Below are 23,064 nucleotides of genomic sequence, written 5' to 3' on the forward strand. Positions count from 1 at the left end.
ATTATTGGGCTATAATAAACTTGAGATTTTTCTAATCTAGGTTAACAATCATAAGTATACAGAATTTTTTATATAGAGACTATGAGGAATCGTGATTCGATAATCAATATTTTTTCGAACATTTGTTAAATAGAACAAATTACAATTTAAATTTACAACGCGATAAAAACAATTTTTATGAAGGTGATTGAATAAATTTTTATAAAGTACACTGAAGAACAAAAACATAAAAATGAATAAGTAAGAAAAAAAAAGAAGAATCAAAAGAAAAATTTATGAGCAAGTAATTTTTCAATTTACTATTCATATCGCGCCTAAATAAAGGAAAATAAATTAAATCAAAAATCGAAAAAAAATGAAAGAAAAATTTCTTACCTTTCTATTCAGTAGAGGAAGAAAAAAAATAAAGGTAAATAAATTATGTATTTTAATCGCAGTAAATTAAAAAGTAAGTAGACTAAAAATACAAAAACAAAGTCTAGTAATAAAATGGCAAGTGTATAGAGTGAAAAAGCAATTAGCATACATGTGGGGAAAAATATAAAAAAAAAAAAAACAAGTGCAAAAAAACAAAATTTTTGTTCTACTTTCACCTTTTAAATGGCCATGTTCATTACAAACATGTTGTGTTGAATAAAAGTTATGCTTATACAATGAAAACTGTCGTAGTTATAACAGTGAGAGCAAGTATATTACCACATAAACTATAAATTGATGTTAAAGTTGCATTTTATTTTGTTGTAGAGTGCGAATTCTCCACAAATTCTTTTGTAGATTCTTAAAAGTTGCATTATTTCGTTGCATATCTTTTTTAAAATTGATATCAATTCTTTGATGTGTTCTAATTTTGTAGAAAACAACTCTGGCGACGGTAGCACACGTTTTTGAAACCTGCATTTCATTTAAAGAACGATTCCCTGAAACGAAACGCCTACAAGCGTATACTCCACATCCTTTAAACGAGAACACTTTTTCACTCTCAAAAAACAAAGCACACTCTTGAACATTCTTTTTTCTTGAAAATACATAAAACAATAACTTTACACACTTCATTTTCTGACAAAATGCAAATTTTTGCTCACTCATGGCATATTATATTTTTAATCATTTCAAAAATTGTCAAAAATTTTCAAATCATTTCAAAATCATGTCAAAATTTTTAAGTAAGATGTCACTTTTGATGTCAGAATGTCAGAAATAAAAGCACGAAAAATCTTAAATACAAGCACTTTTGATTTCGTTTTGTTTTCTGGTTTCATTGAGCCAGATTTTAGTTTTGAAGAGAACTACACTATGCCTGTTTTGAGGAGAACAGTACTAGTAAAAATTCTCATATACAAAAAATTCACAGCTTTCACGCAGCTTATGTTCGAAGTTTGTTATCTCTGGATTTTACTGTATTTTATGTGTTTATTATGTGATTAATTTATTTAATTATAATCTATGTATGTATGCTTTGTGTTAATTTTTTTTTTATTTTATCTTTATCTAAACTTCATCACACTCTCCGGCTACATTCAATTATATTATTTAAAATATAAATATAGTTATGCCTACAGGCGTAATATGCTCAGATTATAGGTGTATGATAGGTACAAATACAAATGCAATTAAAATTATAAAAAAAACACAAACAACATCAACAGCAACAAAATTAATAAAACAACAAAATAACAAAAAAAAAAAAAAAGAGACAAAATATGATGGAAAAAATTTTTAATTGAATTTTTTTTTCTTTTTTTTTCTCAATTTTATAAAAGGTTCAAAGTTCACGTTCTAAATCGGTTCTGATGAGCTTAAGATGCAGCTCAATTAGATCTAGATCAAAATCACATGATGATGTTAATTGTAGTCAAGGAGGTGGTAATACATTAAATATAAAGGTAAGAAAAAGAGGTTTTCATTTTGTTTTTGGGCACGCGTAACATTTTTAACAAATGAAAATTTTGTGTTAAACGTGACCAGGCTGTTATGATTTTTTTTTCCTTGTCGTTTGAGATTGGGTTTTTCTTTTATACTAACGATCATTTATTTTTGTTTTTTTTTCTTAACATTTGTTTGGAAAACTATGCACTTGCCTATATACCTGTAATTCTATCTCCCCATATATTTCTTTTCATATTCTTCAAAAATATTCTGAATAAATTTCACATTTTTTTAATAACTTTTGTAGCTTTTGTTTTAATAAGCACTAATTTTTTTATTAGTTTTAATTAAATTGTTTTTTTTTTAGATTATTCTTTTAATTAATTTACTCAATTAATGACATAACCCATTTCTGGAACAATTTAGCAACGGAACAAACAATTTTCGTTACATAAATTTCGCTTGCGTAACGTTTTTTTTTATGTTTTATAACGATATTGGCAACTTTAGTTTAATAATAAAAGGAAATTGTTTTTTTCATATCGCAAAATTAAACTTTCTTATCAACAATTTGCACAAAGAGTTAAGCAAAATTTGCATATTAATAGGTAGGCTATCTAATTCCAAATTAATTTACAACTTTTTCCTTTAAAAATTTTTATTCTGAGAAAAATTCTTTACTTTTGACGGAGAATTTCAAATATTTTTTAAAATCCAAATATAAAATTTTGTCAGATTTACTTTTACCTTGTGTCTCTTGATGTTTTGAAAGATGATTTACAATAATTATTTTAAAAGTTTTCTTAATTAAATGAAGTTATGATTCACTTGCATGTTTATTAAATATTTGGCTTGCGTTAGTTCAAGAAGTAAGCGTTGCATAGGATAATGTCGGGAGCAATGTTCAGATTTTTAAGTTTAACCTTCGTATAATTAGATCGTCACAGGTCAAACGAATAACATAACGTCGTTTTAGAAAATCGTGAGTTCTTATGTATTTCAGTTAAAATTAATGAAATTGATTCCATCGGATATTTTAAGCTGTAAGTTTTTAAATTGTCAAGTGAAGTGTTGTTCAAGGACATTGTTGGTGTCAGGCATAATTTAATTGATATCAACCTATACTTAGCTTCGGAAATATTTTGCAAATAACAGGAAAACTAAATTGAATTCAAAATTTATAAAAAAAAATTAGAGGAAAATATGTTTTTTTCTTTTGTTCACAGCAATAATAAAAGTGTATTAAATAAGTGCTTATAAGTTGATGTACAGTGATATTAAAACTAGAAATTATTAGAGCATTAATTTGAGCTTAATTGTTATGTTATTAAGTACTTTTTGAGTACTTTTAAAATAATGAGCATATAAAGTTATTCAATGTGACGTTTCATGCTCTTTATAATTTATTTAATGCATTTATTATTTAATATGCGTTCGAATATCAAGTGTCTTGTGTAAATAAGTATTATTTAGCTATATAGAGATTATATTTAATTCAAGCACTAATTGTGAGAAGACAATAAAATAATATTCTTTTTTCACTTAGCCTGTCGATGCTATAAAAGGTTTTCCTTTATAACACTTTTATATCTAGGGGTTTGTTTCTTCCTTCCTTCCACTTATATTTCACTAAGAAAATAAGTACAAGAGTCGGGTCACCGAAATATAACGGGAAATAAACGGGAAGATGAGTTTACTTTAAATGGTAGCTGCTGTGCTACACATTGACAGTTAACCACAACGCTGACGTTTATTAGACCAATACGGTTCGAATATCGGTTATTCAGTAACGACATCGGATATTCAGTAGAATCGGCCATTCTGTGGTGACATGGCTGCTGTACGGAAGTAGTAAAACGGCACAATAGTGCTAATTTGAGTGTGATCAACCTGTTGTAGCAATACTCTGGCTTCTAAATTATACTCATGGACAAGAAAGACATGGGTAAAGAAATTTCTCCCTCCCAACCACCGCAGTCAGTCATGGCTTATTGTAGCTCTCCCATATCTCACTTAAACTACTGTGATTCCAAGCAATTACCCGAAAATATCCCTCAGGGAGTTAGAATACTCACAGCTATTTTTTGATATAATTTTTCTCTATATTTTTCTTAATATTTTGTTAATCTCTATATCAATAACCTCCCCTTTGTGTGTATAATAATAAACTACGTATAGTTGTTATTTTAATTAGTTTGTTATCTGGAATTTTTATTGATAATTTCAACTACAATATATAGCAATTAATAATTAATTAATAATTCAATTTATTATTAAAAATATGAATGATAAGATGGGCATTAATTCCAATTAAATCCCGATTTTATACTACTTAGTAATAATTGTATAGATTATTGTTATATTTATAAACAAAAATGAATCATAAATGAAATATGATGTTATTGTAAAAGGTTATTATTAAATTAGCTACTTAAATTCATAACAAACGCGTTATGACGATCAAATTGAATGAATATTTTAAGCGTAGGTGTTATAAGATAAGAAAGACAACAAAATCTATGACAGATATAGTAAAGATATGTGAGCATATTTTACTATTTCGTGTAATGAAAAATTATGTAGTTTTAAGTTCAAAGTCAAATTAATTATAAGATCAGAGCATTGTCGTTTTTTTAACGTGTACTTATCCAAGGTTAATTTTCAAATGATTAGATTAACTGAGCTTCGAACAAATGGTAATCAGAAACTTGTAATTTAATTTATAAGATTAAATTGGATTTATGTATTGTGATCAGATTTATGACAGTACATTAGTTAACCGTGAATAGGGACCGCTTTAGGCTATTGTGACTTAATTTTTACCGATTTTATTGAGAAAGAGCGACTATGTCAAGCAAATCGCGATATTTTGTCATGTGCTTGCATTCGACAGCATTCAGACATTCCGTGATGGAATTTTTGACGAAAATTTTAATCTTTACTATGTTTAGTTTAATATTTGCGTCGGGTCATAAAAATTAATTAAAAATATTGAGTATATAATATACAAGTATAATAAATCATGTAAAGGATATTATCTAACGATATTAATTAGTTGGTTGTAGTGATTATGCTTATTAAGAATTATTAGGAAATATTTAATTTATAACCAAATTAAATGTTGTCGATAATTGTGGATGTTAAATGTCATTATTGATATCAATAAATTTCCTGAATCTTATTATATGCAAATATCATAAATTTCACCTTCGAATAAAATCTTAATTTCCAAATTAATTAGAATTTCATAAAACAAACTCACTTCAAAATTATATGAAATCACATCATTTTCCAATTACATTTTCACAAAATATTTTATAAATGCGTTCATTTTCTATATGATCTCAGTAGAACATACCTATATAGGTTGATTAAATTAGATTTAATTTGAAAGCACGAAAAATCCCACTATATTGAATATTTCGTGCAGTTTAATTAAATAATTTAAATGTCATTATATAAGAAATAGTGTAGTGATTCACAGCACGTGCTCTATAACGTTATACAAAAATATATTGAAATTATTTATTTCATTGCATCAATTTACATATTTAATTAATTTATGTTAGGTAAAATATCGTAGAAAAAAATTAAGTCATGAATTTTGAAATCATAACTTTATTAATAAAAAATTAATAATTTCTTTTAGGTTATATAAGGAAATTGAAACATTATACAATAAAATTTGACATGTATTCAAGAAATATTTATTCGTGTCCAAAAAAATTGTCGTGATTTTTTTAATTAGTGATGATATATGCATCTCATTTCTTCGATTAAAGTGCTTTTTGAATTTAAATATATTTTTTTGGGTGTGCTTTCTTTTTGAAGTTTCCGTCAATGTCAATTTTTATTATTGTCATTAATTTTTCCAATTTATTAATATTTTATTCTTTAATACTTCTCAATACCTCAATAGAACTTAGATTTTCAATTTCAATTATGCCATTGTAAACCGGTTTTTGGTCAGTTTAAAATTTTTGACGCTGTGATCCATCTTTCATTTCAACTCAACTGTCATTTTTTTTTTTGGTAAATTTCATACAAAAGTTTATGACAACTTTATTGCAAAGTTGACATTTGGAAATTAACTTATCAACAAATTAATTAAAAATTGAAAATATTTTGCAACTGTTCTCAAATAAAAAAAAAAATCACACTGGAGGTTTTTCTTTGATAATAATCAAAATCACAAGGCAATTATATTATTTACAAATTATACACAGGGGACATTAAGAACGAGGTTAATAATAAAAAAAATCACAAATTGTTGACAATTTTTGTCCTACTTTTGATGAAAACTGCATTCTTAATATTGCTCTTCTGAAATTTAAATTTTTAATAAATACGACATGAATGCGAAAAGCAGCAAAAAAAAAAATTGCCTTAAAAAATCAATTAATTTTTATTACAAAAAAAAAAAATTTCTGGCAAAAAAAAACCTCTATGCAGATTATTGCTATAAGATCATTATTAAAAATTAAGTAATCGATTCGATTTCTCATATTTTCAAAATGCACCATGTGAGTAAAAAATAAAAAAAACTTAAATTCTTATACAAGTACGCCCCTAGCGGAAATGAGTAATTTGACAAATATTGTAAATACGTAATTTGTAGTAGCAGTGCTACTGTACACTTTACTTCACTTTAATTTTTTTTTATTTTACCTATAAAGCGGTAATATTTAAAATAATAATGTGCATATGTATGTGTTTAAAAAAGTTAGAAAAAACCATAATGCTCAGTTAAAATTTAACATGTTTTTTCGGTTTTCACTAACAGTTTTTAACAATCTGTTTGAAGGAAAAAAAATTGTGAATAAAAAACCCTGTTTGAGGTTATAATGTTAAAGAGATTAAAAGCATTTTTAAATTTTACCACAAATAACTAAGTATATTTTAAAATTTATTTAATTTTTTAGTTAAAAATTAATATAAAATTATTTTTGAGTTTTTGAGCAAATCACATTCGATATTGAAGATATCGAATACAATTTCTTTGATATTTTCATTAGTTTGCTATAAAAATTCATAATGGTGGCGCTGTGAAACATTGATTTAAGTGACATTTCACCGTTTCGAATTAGTTAACATGCTTATATATAATTTTTTATTCTCATTGCTATTCTATCTCTTTGAACTTATAGTGAAAAGAAATGAAGAGTAAAGATGCACAGCATAAAACGTCGATTCGATAAACAAATGCCAATTTAATTTTGACAATTTACATCGCATAGCACTTTTAGTACAATTTTTTCCCGTAAAAAAGTAGAAAACTGCTACATAAATTAATAATATGTAAAAAATCTTATAATAATATTTAAATGTCATTGAAATTTGTTACAGTAGAATATATAATTAACAGAACAAACTGACAATTATGAAAAAAATTCTGTTTCTGTATATTATAATTTCAACTATATATATTTAAAAGTTTGTATATGTATTGGAAAATATTAAAAAAACTATAGTTGTTCAACTTGAAAATCTTTTGTTAAACTAAGAATCAATTTTAAAGGTTCTGAGAAAAAAATAACACATAATTTTTAATAATATTATTAAACTACATTGTTTAATTTCGCATTGTAAATGTGAGAAAATTTAAAACTAAGTTGTATAATTGATGTAAATCTCATAATAATAATTATTATTTATATATTTGACATAAAACGATTACCAGTGATGATAAATGAGGTATGTATGTTATATGAGACAGGTTTTTTCGTGTTATACTAAAGTTATGATTGATTGACAAATTTTTGTTGCATAATGCAAGACTTGTAAGTTATGTCTAATAAATTTCCACTATATTATTCTAATTTTCTTAATTATTTTTATATAATTCTTTCTAATATTATATTGTAAGTGAATTGCAGTATGAAAATACTCTCGTTTCTAAACAACATCCGTGTTCGTATTTAACGATAGAATTATTTTCACTCGAAATAAAAAAAAAAAAAAACAAGAAATTCACCTGAACTATTCGAATACTCGTAGCTTTTAATTTTATTTTTTATAAAAGCAATTTTAATATAAATTTCAATAACCTAAATCCTAAATGATAAAAGTAATTTTTAATAATATTAAGTGCGCTGATAACAATAAATTAAAGCGATAATTTCAAGAAAGTTTAATTATTTCCTAAGCTTTTTTTTCTGTCAAAACACAACACAACCGCAAAGTATGAACGGTTTTCAAATGCAATTGTAATTCTTGGAAGTGTGTGTATTAAGAAAAACACCTTATATAAGTTTGAAATTTTAAAAAAAAAATTATTGCTCATATTTTCCAAAGCTTTAAAAATCCTCTCTTTTAAATTTGCTATGGAAAATTTCGAATTTTTCAAAATTCACTTCCAACTTCAAATGGAAATTGTTGAAAAAAAGCTTTCAAGCATAAATTTAATGTGAATAAAATAATGGGGAAGATAAAGAAAAAAACATCAACGAGAAAGCACTGGAACAATTTAAAATGAAACATAAAAGCTTTTTCTGATATTCCAATTTTATTTGAATTTTAAAAATGAAAAATTTTAACGAATAAATATGATCGTGTAGGAAAAGCTCTCTTATTATTTAATGGAAAATAAGTTTTAAGAGTTTTTCACCACTCTCGTTTATAAAATTGAATAAGGGAATGAAATTGTCCATGATTATTGATCAAATATGGTGAATATCAAAGAATTTCTTTGTTTTTTACTAAAACTTTTTACTACAACTTCATCTTTAACATTTAAAAGAGTTGAATATTTTTTATACTCACCTAAAAATTTCATATTAAGCATAATGCTTTCTAAACTTGGAAAAATTCAACACACAATAAATTTTCATTCATAAATTGTTTTAGTTTTTCAAATATTTTGATAGCATGCAATAAATTTATCGCATGAAATTATTTTTATAAAATATGTGCTTTTCTCTGAATTTATTATGTAACGTGTATATATGAAGATCGTGACGTTATGCAACAAATTTATCTCATGCGACAAAAGTATTTGATATTTATAGAGGGAATTTGTTTTACTTTGTAATTTAAAAATTTTAGTTGTATAATTTCTTAAAAAAATATTTAGAAAGTTATAAATAACATTTTATAGCTAAATCGGTTGATATAATCTAATATTTAGCGTTTTTAAAATAATTTCCAAATTTCTTATGGAAGCTGTCAATAGGCGTTACCAAAAAGTTCGAATTTTTTGTCGCTATTACCTAATATTATCAAATTCCATGTTGTGACAGTGTTGCACCATAGATTCATTTTAGTTGACTTGTGTTCTAATAATTCTAATAATTTATATGAAAATTACGTCGTTTAATAACAATAATTTCCCAATTTATAAGCATATGCAAGAATACATTTTTATTAATCACAACAAATCGAAAGAAAATTATAAAAATTTAAAAAACATAAAAATTCAAATATTTTTTTTTTAATCTACTAAAAGTATTCAAAATATTTTTAATGAAAAAGAAGATATAAAAAAAATTTATGAATGAAAAATGCGATGACATAAAATTTTTTCAAAATTATTAATCACATTTCACATCACTGCGCACAATAAACAAATCGGACCATGCGTATATCTTTTGAAAATTAATTTATGCATTAACAAATGCATAGAAATTATATAAGATCTCATTATTCATAATAAAATATTTTAATCTTATTCTAAATTTAGAGTTCATATTACTTTGAATTTTTCATTCGAATACGCTTACCATTCAAAGTTTATAGAATTCAGTTTCATTCATAAATTTCAGTTCTCAAATATATTGAGTATATGAATTTTTTGAGTAAATATTGAATGGAGTGGAGTAATAAATTTCGTAGTTGATTTTAGAATGCTCTTCATATTTTAAGAAAACTTTCTTGAAAGAGTCTTACAACTACAATCTTACAACGCGTTGTTCATATTACTGCGACAAGGCGAAAGTTGTGTGAGACGTCAGAAGATTTATTGTCTCAATTCAGTTAGCAGTATAAACTGTGTCTAAATCAGTGCATTTTAAAATATTTTGACATTTCGTACAACTGCAGCTGTCGCAATGTAGCGATGCCAATATTTTATTGTTATAATGAGAAATTTGGAAAAAATCATCTTATGTCTCTTGTCACACTTTCAATATTTCTGTATGTTTATTAAGGTTTTGACAAGTCAATCTAACATAGCGTTTTCTCTTTTTGTATAGGGAAATATACACTAAATGATATTTCAACTTTACTTTCAACACAATTGCTCAGACTGTGATGCCATTAACTTATAATCCAGAAGACATTGTTTATTAAATAATTTACAAAATATGATGTAAATAAAAATTTAAATTTTCTATTTGATATTTAATTTATGGTGATGAACTCTTAGTACAAATCGCATGAAAAGGTTTCAAAACACATTCATATTTCATTTTAATTTCAATAGTTTTTAAATAGGTCTAATTTTTTCTTAGTTCTTTCTTTTGTTATTATTATTGTTAGTAGCTGCACATATTATGCATTTTATTATTTTTAAAATATCATATTACAAATTTATAGTCCACTTCTTTATTCGTAATAAATTTAGTTTTTGCTTTTCTTAATCTCTTCTCTGCTCTAGATGGTGATATATTGGTATGGAAGGAGGAGTATAGAAGAAGATTTCTAAAGATTTTAATTCATTCATAAAAAAAGTTTCTTTTTCCTATTTTATTTTGTTTATTGTGTTCTTGTTGTATTTTACACTTTTATGGTTTCTGTGCATTTTATGGTCACCTCACCTTTATAATTGTAATAGTACATACATACATAGTAGAAGACATAGGAGAATAAAACGCATGGGGAGCATAACTTTTGTTAATTTTTTTTTTGATAATGACAATTGCTTGAAATATGGCCAATCCAATATGATAAAGAAGTGAGTGAATAAAATAAGATTTATGATTTCTAGGCTTCATTTATAATTGTTATATTTAAAGATGCGGTAGGTACGCATTTAAGAATAGGAGAAAATTATGTAATTTTCATGACATACACACATAGGCTTTATAAGTTTATAAGATGTTGATTTTTTTTTTGTTTTTGTGGAAATCGCTTGACCATTTTCTCACAATTAATCATCTCATGTGCATTTTTACGTCTTAATTTTTATTATTTAAGTTCGTTTAAAAATTTTGTAAGTTTTGTAGTAAAAAAAATAATGTTGTGATTTTTAGCACATTTTCAACAAAATTCAAAATTAAAATTTCATCCTCTACAACAAAATTTTTACCCGACCCAATTTTTCTCCATGTCTTAAAAAGTGATAACCGAAAATTGCCATAACATTCGAATCTAGACTGAAAACATTCTCGAATGCCGCAAGCACAGGGTGATATTGACTCGTTCTATCGAATAAAAAAACGACTTAGAAGACGACGGCCGTTGAAATCTTTGATAATTTTTTCATTATTAATTGCATAATTTTTTCATTACCGTCATTACTACCATTTTGTTATTGTTTTCAAATTTTTTGTTCTTCCTTTTCTTCTTTCCGAATTGGTGCAAAATGGGGTTGTAAAGAGTGTTTTGAGACTTTATGTGGCGGGCTACACTGAGGATCAGAAGCTACACTAACTTTAAAATTTTGGAGAAGTAAGGCATAGATGTCGGCAATCTGCTATTCAGTTTCGGTAATCGATGTTCCTGTAGAGTACGACATATTGATTTAAGCAAAAATTAAGGGGGGGGGGGGGGCGGTTGGCCGGGGCATTTCTGTCTACACTGATGGTTCTAAGACATCCAATGGGACTGGGGTAGGATTTTCAATATGCGCGGCAAAATTTAGAATAAATGGTCAGAAATGAACGTGACATTTTGAAAAACGGAATTCTTGCTCGAAATTTTTTTAAACTCTGGTTACCACGTATTATTCTTTTAATTTCTTAAAAAAAAATTATGTAAAATAAATTCTAAAATTTTCGAAATTTTTATATTTTTAATAAACAAATTCCTATTAAAATTTATTGCCCCATTATTTCTAAAACAAATCAAATTAAATTTTAATAATTTTGTTTTTCTCCAGTTGACAACAATTAAAGCGAAAAATGCCTAAAACTCAATTATTTTAAATATTTCTCTTAAAACATTCCGTTGTATCAATTAAAAATGCATTAAATTTTTCTTTTTTTTTTTTATGTACAGCTACTCGCGCTTGTATAATTTAAAATTTCATTGACATTTTTATATCGCGTCACAAACAAACAAAAAATTTAACGAGATTTTTTTTATTTTCCTGAATTTTCTTTAAGGAAAGGCACACACACACACGCTGACATACGCATCAATTTTCTTTTTTCTCTTGTAAAAACGTTAATGAATCATGACCTTCGCAATAAATCGGGTTGAATTTTACGTGAATTGTGAGAAATTCTTTACCTTTTATTATCAAAAACGAAAAAAAAAAAATGAAATCAAAAAGCAACTTCAGGTCAATCACAGTTTTTTAAATTGATAAAAAAAAGAAGAAAAAAATGAATTTCTTCAGTAAACAAAATGTGAAAACTCAGTCCCCTTCATTATGAGAGAAGGAAAGCAGCAAAAAAGAAATTGCGACTGAATAAATCAAGGGTTTGTAATGAAGCACATAATTTGCGACCTTTGTGAAAAATTTTAAGAAAGTCGCAAAACCGTAAATTTCAAAAGTTGAATACCGTGTTCTTATATAATTTTTTTTAATAGAAGAGAAAAGTTGCTTACTTGTGGAATTCACAAAATTTTTACGTTTTCTGGCGCAATAACGTGTTGAATTTGTTGGATTTTGAGAAGTGATAATTTGAGACAGAGAGAAAATGGGAGAGAATTCTCTTTTTTATAAAATATTTTCTAAGCTAGAACTAAATCTTATGAGATTTTAGCATTTTATGTCAACCTTGTATAAATTAATGCTCAAACAAACAGACTGACGAGTGGCCGACAGACAATTTAAAAAAAAATGAGTAAAATTTTTTCAAAATTTTTTTGAAAATATGCTAAAAAGACAACAAAAATATGAAACCTACGTTGACAATTATTGCGATTTTGCTGCAAAATTATACTTTTTTTCATCGCTTCAAATTATTAACGCTCTAATAAATTTTTGCGCATAAATGTGTAAAAGTACCAACAAATCTTGTTATTTCCTTAAAAAAAATTAAAAAAACAAAAGAAAGGAAAAAAACCAGACTAAAGAAGTTATGAATTCCAATGTTTGTGTTTACGTTATTGTAAATTTGCAATTTTACCATTTTTAGTCTAGTTTAAAATTGCATACAGTTGAAATGAAAGTGAATAATTTTACAATTCTTTAAATGGCAATTCGAGATTAAGATTGAAAATTATTATTTTTGTTTCATTTATTTTTCTCCTCTATAGTAGCTTGAACTCATCTACTATTTCAAGATTTTAATTTTGAGTCCCATAAACATTTTAGGTTTTCAATATTTTTTAAATGATACTTTAATGACACGCACAATTTTTCAACTAATGGAAAATCAAATTTTCTTTATAATGGGTGAATATTTAAGCATTTAGATTTTGAATTTAAAGTAAAACTCGGTATAAATGCAAATTTGCATGTAAATTGATCGTTACCACTTATATTTCAATTGATTGTTATCCTAGTCGCCATTTTCTAGGGATTTGGCTTTTTCGAAAACGTTTCAAAATATTATTAATTACATGTTCAATAGCGTTTGTCGAAGGGGCAACCAAATGGGGCTGGAATTGCACGTACTTTTTAAGACAATAATCTGGAACTGTAAAACCTTATTAGCTTGGCGACCAAGTTACTTAAGTCCAAAATATGACAACCTCACATATTCTTCAATGATTGACATTTATTTATTTAATGTAATTTGAAATGCCGAACTAAATTTAGCATATTTGACGTTGACATATGTCAGACACATGCAAAATGTCACAAAATGGATACATAAAAACCAAATATAAAAGTAACTACCCGTTACGTTCTTTGAACTCGTTTTAATACACATTCAACTATAGCACTGTACAAAATATGGTTCGCATTAAAAGTACATTAATTTTCTTATTTATTTTGATGCATTTTTAATTATAACCAATAATAGTGAATCAATTTATAACTGATTTTAATTACCAGTTATAAATAACGTTTTGTAATTGATATTTGCAATTGCAATCATTTATATATATGTATATACGGTTAAACTTGTCATATTAAATAGCAAGACTTCTTATTACGCATAATTTAACATTTTGATAATTACGAATTAAAATTTTAAATCGTTTAAGCGCGTGCTGTGTGTTTCAGTATTTACGTTTACATATTTATTTGATATACAACGGGATTTTCATGATTTTTTAAATTATAACAACTTGTATTTTGTTATATGTGCGTGTACATGACTTTGATTCTCGATTTATGTATATATATTGAGTTATGAATGAATTAAAAATAATTTAATTGAAACTATTAGTAATTTATTCATGTTAATTAAGGACTCTTCAAGCGTAATGGTTCCAATCAGCAATATTTGGTTGAAATTAAATGTTTAAGAGAATTGAGATTCTCACAGCGTCATGTGACGCTCACGTCACCTGTGAGTCTTAAAATTTATTTTTGGCATTCCAAATGTATTATAGATAAACAATTGGCAATGCGAAAGTGCAGTGTTTTTTTTCAAACGCATCTCTCAATTTTGATTATTTGACTGCATTCCATACATGCGCTAAGTGACAAATAAAAATCTTAATAATAAATTTGGAGCATTTAAAATTTTTTAATGATTTCCAGTTGCTCATTAAAAATTAATATTTTTGAGCATTTAAAATTAAATCACATTAGTTATGATATTGAATTGAAAAAATAATTAAAATGTTGACAATATTATAGTTGACAGTAGTTCATTAAAAATATTTTTGAAATTTGAAAGGTTCAATAGAAAGAATTATTTTACATTGATATTTTTTTTTATAAAAGTAGCTAATCGGGTCAAGGTTTAATAATGAATTTTTATGTATTAATGAACATTATAATTTGGAATTGAAGGAGTTCATTAAATTATTAAAATAGACATGGTATGTGTGTAATTGGTTTCCATTATTGTATGGTTTAAGTAGAATGTTAAAAGGATTAATTTGTTTTACTATGAATATGTTAATGGAAATTGAAATATTGACATGAATAAAATAAAATTTGTGTTACTTTGTTTAACTTTACGTTCAGCGCAGTTCGAGCAAAGCCAGCGAGTAGTTAAAGAGCAAAGTCACTATTGAATCTGAAATACACCTAATAATCAGAATACTAAGAAAAGTTTGTATAATTTAAGTTTAATCTCTTCCAAATTGAAGAGTTTGTAAAAAACAGGACTGGTATTTAATATATTGAGCAATATAAAACAAAATGGGTATACCTTCGCAGCACAAATTAACTGCAAATAAAAGCTGGGACACATATATAACATTTAATATTAAGGTATGTGAGTATTTAAAGAACCATCCATCAATTATCCATGATCATCCATGAAATTTTCAACTCAGTGTACTGAATTTTTTTTTTTTTTGATAGATGGTCATTATCTACATAATTGTCAAAATTTTGACATTTGTGACAATTATGTAAATATTGACAGATTTGACAGTATGTAGATACTGGCATTTTTGACAATTATGTATATTTGACATTTTATTTATACGTTTTGCAAATTTTTCAAAATGTACCAATTATTTTTGAGCCATTTCTATTACGTTTACATCATTTATTTGTTTGTCAAATGAATTATAATATTATTCTAACTATAAGCCATAAAAATTATATCCAAAAATTATTATTCGCGACCATATACATACAAACACACAATATTTTGTATGTATCTATATATCTGAATGACCGAAATTTTATGATGTTATTACGAAAAATGAAGTCGTGACTTGGATATTCTCGCTTTAATTAAATTTTAAGAAGTTAACCTTGACGATAGACAACAGTATCTATATTAAAAATCACATATGACGGAATATTGAAGAGAACACAAAATTTTATACTCGTATATATATAAAAGAGGCATTGTGTTCTCGGATGATAAATAGCATTTGGTGAATAACATGATAAATTAGATTTCCATTAAGAAAAATCCATTTTCGTATTATATGCAAATTAAATTTTAATTTAAAAACGAAAATTCTTCCAAGTCATAATCAAATGCAAAATTTTAAAGTTTCGAACAGAATAAATTAACAAAAATTCAATATTTCTCAAAAAAAAAAATTTGTTTTTCTCTTTAGCAATTCAATATTATTGTTATTATTATTGGTTGAAGTTAATAATTTTGGCAGCAGAATTTTAGAGCTCATTGAATATGCATAATAAATTTAATCACCTTGCACTTTACTGTATTGCAGTCTTTTGAATCAATAAATTGACAGTAAATGTTATAAACAAAATGCATACCATATACATGTGGTGAATAAATATTCAACTTCCATACACATACTCATGTATAGTTATACATTAACAGTAATAATTTTAGTTTTCGAAATGAATGTACGTGATTAAGTTTTTTATCATCTTCACAAACCACCATCCCACTCAGTGCTATCGTTTGTTATCTATTTAATGGTATAAAAGTAGATTTTCATATAAAATTTTTGAATGTTATGCAAGTTGTGATGACTTTTATTATTTTGTGTTTTATATTGTATATTAATCTAAAAAATCTATAAGATGAGCATTAAAATAATTTTGAAATATAATTTTATAACGATGTATAGCAAGTTTATTTGAGAGAGGTAAAAATGTGTTGCCATTTGCAAAATTTAAAATACTAGTTTATAAAACGTATTTGAAGAGTCTTTTTAAAAGTCCAGCAAATTGAGAAAACGTTCTGTTCGAATTATTAGTACTTATTGCATATCATTAGGAGGAATTAAAAAAAAATAATTTTAAAGGAAGCTATACTTGGACTTATGTTGTATTAGCCTGTCAATTAAGGAAATGAAGACATTACTCTCGTAAGACATAAAAAATTTTATTGTATATAAATTCTATTCTTCATAACATTATAACGAAAATTGACTGTGACGTCAAAATGTACAAAAGTATTTTGACATTTCTATTTATATCTCTGTTTCTTGATATATAAAATCATGGTCTTTCGCGGTCATCTCACTTTTTATGATTTCGTGAAATATAGATTTATTTTAATGAGTTTACTCATTTATGAGCATACATAAATTTCTTTTATAAACGAATTATCTACAATATTTCAAAAATTGACTTACAATATTTTGTAATCTGATGGAATATTTTCTATTTTTATATTCCAATGTACATATATTTTCAAAATAAATGAAAAATCAAAAAAATTGCGTTTATGTTTAGTCACAAAACACACTCTAATCACACAAATCTGATTGAAATCTAAGTTTTCTTAGCGTTTGTCTTTATAGTTTAAAATAACAAACAAACAAACACAAAAATAAATACTAAAAAAAAAAAACGTAACCATAACATTTTCTCCTCAGGCTTCATATACTCAACTAATTCATCCGTACCTCTACATAATATAGAAGTTAAAATAATTTTCTATTTAACCAAACTAAGTATATGTAAAGTAAGCAATGTGGCGAGTGGTCAGCTAATAAACATGTTACTTTTTAAATATTCATTACCTTTCTATATAAATATTTTTTTTTCTATTTTTTTGTAAAAAAAAAATTTATAAATCGTTTAAGATTTTCGCTTCATTTATGCCGTATGAAAAGAGATTAGCGGTGGAGTATAGAAATAAGTAAAAAATTTTTTTGTAGTTCAGATATGTAGGGTTGATCTTGTCAATTCTGTGATAAACTATAAGTATAAAAGATTCTAAAAATTTTATAGGGTATGCTGTTCGGACTATTGTTAAGTCGGGTCGTTCTTGATTAAGTTCTCTTATTTATTATGTAGAACTCGAAATCAAATCTGAAATTTTCTGTCATTCGAATTATTGCCAACTATAAATAGACCAGAATAAATGGACTAAGGCAACACTTCCGTGCTTTCCCTTACAGAATGTAGACACAAAAACACGATAGAGCAAAACAAATTCATTTTGACTGGTTTTGGTTAAACTTCTTTATTATTGATAGGTGTAATGACGAATCGAGTCCGCCTATCTTTGCCTGTCGATAATTTTTAACACTTACATATTTTGACATTTCTAATTGGTGTTAAGAGTGTTGCCGTTACCACTGCTGTTGTTGAAATAACGTCGTTCTGTTTGTATCTTAAAATTTATTTCGTTTTCTCTCTTAGTTTCTCTCAATTCTATACGTTTCTCTTTTACTGCTCTACCCAGTAAACTGATTGGCTAATTTATAACACCCTGCAAACATATTTCGTATATGTGAACATAATAAAGGGTGACGGGCTCTTGTTTTTTTTTTGTAGAAAATAAATCGTTCATTAAAGAATAAAATATTTTTTAAAATAGGTATATGTAAAACTTACATAAGAAAAGCTTAGCAATGTAATGTAATGTAAATTTTAACCAAAAAAAAAAAAAATTTCTTAAGCGATTTTTATGTTAATATAAGAGATGCGATTCGCACTTGTAGATTTTGTTATACAAACATAAATAACAATTTTCTATGCTATTTTTGCTTTTATCATTTTTGAATTGATTTGCTTCTAAAGTGTTATTTTTTGTGCTTGGGATTGAATGTGCGCGCGGTTTGTTTAGTGTGTTGATCTTTTATTATTGTTACTTTTATTTTATTTTGGTAATTTTAGACATTTTAACAAATGTCTTTAATATTTTTTTTTTTGTTTTGCCTATTTCTTTTTCATGTTTATGTAACGTGGACACAATGAGAAATCATTTATTTTCGTTTTTTATATTTCAAGTCTCTCTTAATATATTAAAGTTATTTAGTACATTTTAAAATAACATTTTTGAATAATAGTTGAATAATTTTTAAAAGAAATTGAGAAAGAAAATTAAAACAGAATAATAATAAAAATTTAATAATATTAGGTAAATATTTTGACATGTTAAAGGGGGGAAAATGAAAATATTTTCGAATTGAAATTATTTTATACAATTAAATTTTAAAATACGGATTTTTTTTTTTGTATTTTAGAATGTTTGTTAAATGTACGAGGTGCTGTTTCAATATTTGGATAAAAATTAAGTTGTTTGTTCAAATTCTTGTGATTTGAAAACATTTTATCTTGTATAATATTTTCTCTTTTCCTGTCATCTGATGATATAGGAGAGAATGATAGAAGAGCTACATATATGACTGTATAAGTATAATTAGAAGATTTGGTATGTGACATATGTGCTACAGACAATATTTATATGTAAATAAAAATTGCTGTTAACATTGAGATTACTGCCATGACAATCACAGTGATTATCTGCTTGAGTGTCAAAGAAAGTTAAGAATATTATACGACAAGTGCATTATTATTGATTATGTATTGAGAGTCAATTTTAAAAACGAGAAAAGCAGAGTTTTATATAATATACAAATTTTAGTTTGAGAATTTACGGTAACACTGTTGAACGATAACATTGAAACATATCGAAATTCATATTAAGAAAATATATGTATTTCAATTTATTTGATTATTATTGAAAATTTTTTTAATTATATTTTGAGTAGCATAGTTGTAAGAGAGGACATTTGAATATCAGCAAAGATTTTTCACATTTGTGATTGTGAGAAGTAGATCTCTCAAACCTCTCAAGACAAATCTCTCAAAAAATGTACTCATTCAAAAATACACAGATATAGTGAAAAGTACTTATATATTAGTTATTTTTCTCATTAATTACAATTTTAATTTGGTTAATAAATTTGCTGTGCCAAAAAATTTTAACATTTTCTTTTGAAAATTATCTAATTAACTAATTATTTTAAATTACAATACCATCCTATTTCATAATGAATTTAAAGGTAATAATTATTATAATTTTACTTATTTTTAATTAATTTTTTTAAAATTAAATACGATTATTAAATTTTTTTCTTGTATAAATAAATAAAAACTTCAAAGAACGCTTCCAACACTTTTCTTTCATATTGTTATAACAATTTACGAACATACAAAACCATACATGTAGCATTTATAGAAATAACATTAAATAAGAATTTCTGTATATGTATGTTTTCATTTTATTTAATAGTTCTCATAATACTGGCAATAGATGTTGATAATTCTTTAATAAAGAAAACCCGCGATACCATTATAGAAAAAAAAAAAACACAAACAATGAATGTTGCATGCATAAATGTAATAGCCTTCTACTAAATAATAGTCGTGGTGTTCGCGAGCAATTTATAAAAAAAAAAGGTAAAAATAAATAAATAAAATAAAATAGAAAAATAACTTTTATCAGGTAATTTTGACTGCAGGACAACAGCATTTAATTTGATACAAGTTAAGATTTTTTTTTCTATAGTGCTATACTTTGCATTATTCCTAGTGTGTATAAGTTCTTTTGTATTCCATTCATAATTACAATTTACTGGGCCTAGATAGTCATATTTTATAGGATGATTTTTAAATTTCTTGGATAATGAAAAAATTTGCAGAAAGAAATCCGGCAATTTTGTTTATAATTGGATTGAAATTGCACTTATGAATCTCGAAGAAGTTTGGCAGACATGCTATTCTTGGAGATCTTGTAACATATTTTGTATGAACGCCAGATGCGCAAAACTTTTTTCACATTTTAAGCCGTTTTTCGTAAAAGTGCGTTCCTGACAGACATTTTTCCATATTTTAAGTGATTTCGTAAAATTACCGTGCCAGATCGGCACTCTTCCATATTTTGAGAAGTTTTCCTAGAACATGCGTACCAGACAGATAATTTGGCATGTTTTTCGTAAAAAATGTGTTCGAGATTGTCACTTTTCCATATTTTAAGCGTCTTTCGTACATTTTGCATTCTAGACAGACATTTTTTCGTTTTTCGTCAAAAGCTTCATATTGGGGTTTTTATATTTTATTTTCTATGCCCTAGACAAGTTTTGATTAATTTTAAAATTTATACTTGTATATTGTTTATTGATGTCGGCAACATAATTGGATTTAAAGTAATGCCTGTAATAGCTTTTTTTTGTTTCATTTAATTCAAGAGATTTTTGTTTTTTGTACTCTTACATATTGTTGTGCTCGCGTATATCTTTTTCTTATTTCATTCTTAAAACTCTTATATAAATTCATTTTGTTTTTTGTTTTTCTGCCAATTTAGTTAAATTTATCTTTAGAACATGAAGAAGAAAATAAAATTAAAATTTTCATTATTTTATTGTTATTATTTTTGTTTTAATAACATACAAAATAAACCGAAAATGTATCAGTTTATATCTAAAGATTTAGATAGATTTTCTGGTTTCTTAATGGCATAATACATATATGGAATGCATCTTCACTCTCTTTAATCTTTACTTTTCTCTGTAATTGTACACTTTATGGGATGTCTGCCTATATATTTTATATAATGTGCTTATACGTATATACTGAATGAAGTTTAGATATAGAATTAAGAGTTTTAGTATTATATTATTGTAATCTTTGACAAGCAATCTAAAATAATTTAAATGGATTAATGTTTTCTGATGAAATTAAATTATATGGTATATACATATCTACAATATGTTTGTAGACATGTGTGGCTAACACACGCTAATAAAAAAAACGAATAATGTCAGTTCAGTCCCGAGTATTCGGAATAAACTACTATTCGGGATAAATTTCTTTCTTTAACAAAATATTTCAAATTTTCGTCATCAAATGCATTTAAATTTGATGAAGCTCCGATTGCTTTGAATTTTTGGTTCGTTCATCAGCGAAATATGGTTTTTGCTTCGTAATCAGCGCAATAAGCATATTCCGCTGATTACGCAGCAAAAAGTTTTAGGCTATTCACAACATTATTGGAACAACCATTTGTGAAAATAATTACGCCGGTGGCCATCTATGCTATATTGCTGTAAGTTGACAAAGTCACTTTACGAGAGAGCTTTTGAAGTTTCGTTTTGATCTTTATTTTAATTTTTTTGTTCTCTTCAGTTTAATTGCTGATACAAACTTGTAATTAAGCTAAATAAGATCAAATAAGATCTGTTTTTGAACTTAGCTGGCTTTGATATGAAGTATTTCCAATAGAGAAGAATGGATGTTTGCAAAATTTTAGAAAATATTATAAGCCTTTTCTTTCGAACAACTTGTGATATAGATCTTCGTAATGTTATGAATTTTCCCAGAAAATGCTTCTCGTGATTGTCTTTCCAAGTCTGTTACAACCCAATTTTGTCATTATTATGGAGTTACAGGTTATAAGAGAATGGATAGTACGCGAGAATTATATTATACTCGTATAATAAAGGTAAAACAATGATTATAAATGGAAAAAAATTTTAATATTTTTTTTATTTTCTTCTAATTATTTTAATAATATAATATGTAGATATACGAGAAAATGTTTGAAAATAATTATTCTTATTAATAAAATAGTTTTCATTTCATACATATAGATGGCCAATTATGTATATTTTGTGTTTTGTAATTTTTTTTCTCTCCAAGTTTTTTTCTCTCGTTTTCTCTCAAACAAAAGAATTTTTATAATTTATTCACAATAGTTGTATTATTCTATGGCATTCTAATGTTTTTGTAATATTTCAATAAAAAATGACATCAAAAAGGTTTAATAATTTTCTTCTTTTGGGAAATTTATATTAGAATTAAATTAACATTAATAAAATAATTTTATTATTGTTATTATACGTGTTATTGTTACATGTTCTTCTTGTGCCATGTAAGTCTGAAAGGTAGTTTTGAAATTAACAATAGACCACAGGTGTAGAATTAAGAATAATTATACATATAAGTTTTTTTTTTATTCTCATAGTTCTTTTGTCAGTTTTGTTTTTTATTCTCTTGCTATTTAAAAAAAAAATTAAATAACTCAATTTAAACTTCAATTTTCAGAAAATAATTCATAAGGTTTCAAGTAATTTTGATTTTTTGTTTCAAATTTTATTGAAATATGCGAAGCTGAATGATGAAATTTGATTTTTTATGCTTTTGAATTCAGTCAATTTTCCTGTTTTCGGCGTATGTACTAATCAATCATGGCTAGGTACCTGTAAACAATGTACATAGTTTATATACATACAATTTAATTAATTTAATGACGAATTAGAAGAAATAGAGGTCAAATGTTGAGATATTAC

General features: G+C 25.6%; 1 protein-coding gene across 1 annotated transcript in view; it reads left to right on the forward strand.

Moving 5' to 3' along the window:
* Positions 1–23,064, forward strand: part of LOC129607619 (uncharacterized) — a 137,944-nt gene that overhangs the window by 54,307 nt on the left and 60,573 nt on the right. Inside the window, exon 2 of the mRNA XM_055518713.1 lies at positions 1,761–1,883. Coding sequence (XP_055374688.1) covers positions 1,761–1,883 — 123 coding nt within the window. The remainder of the gene's footprint in view (positions 1–1,760; positions 1,884–23,064) is intronic.

This window comes from Condylostylus longicornis, unplaced genomic scaffold (assembly GCF_029603195.1).
Source record: "Condylostylus longicornis isolate FDR11 unplaced genomic scaffold, ASM2960319v2 ptg000028l, whole genome shotgun sequence".
Taxonomy (NCBI): domain Eukaryota; kingdom Metazoa; phylum Arthropoda; class Insecta; order Diptera; family Dolichopodidae; genus Condylostylus; species Condylostylus longicornis.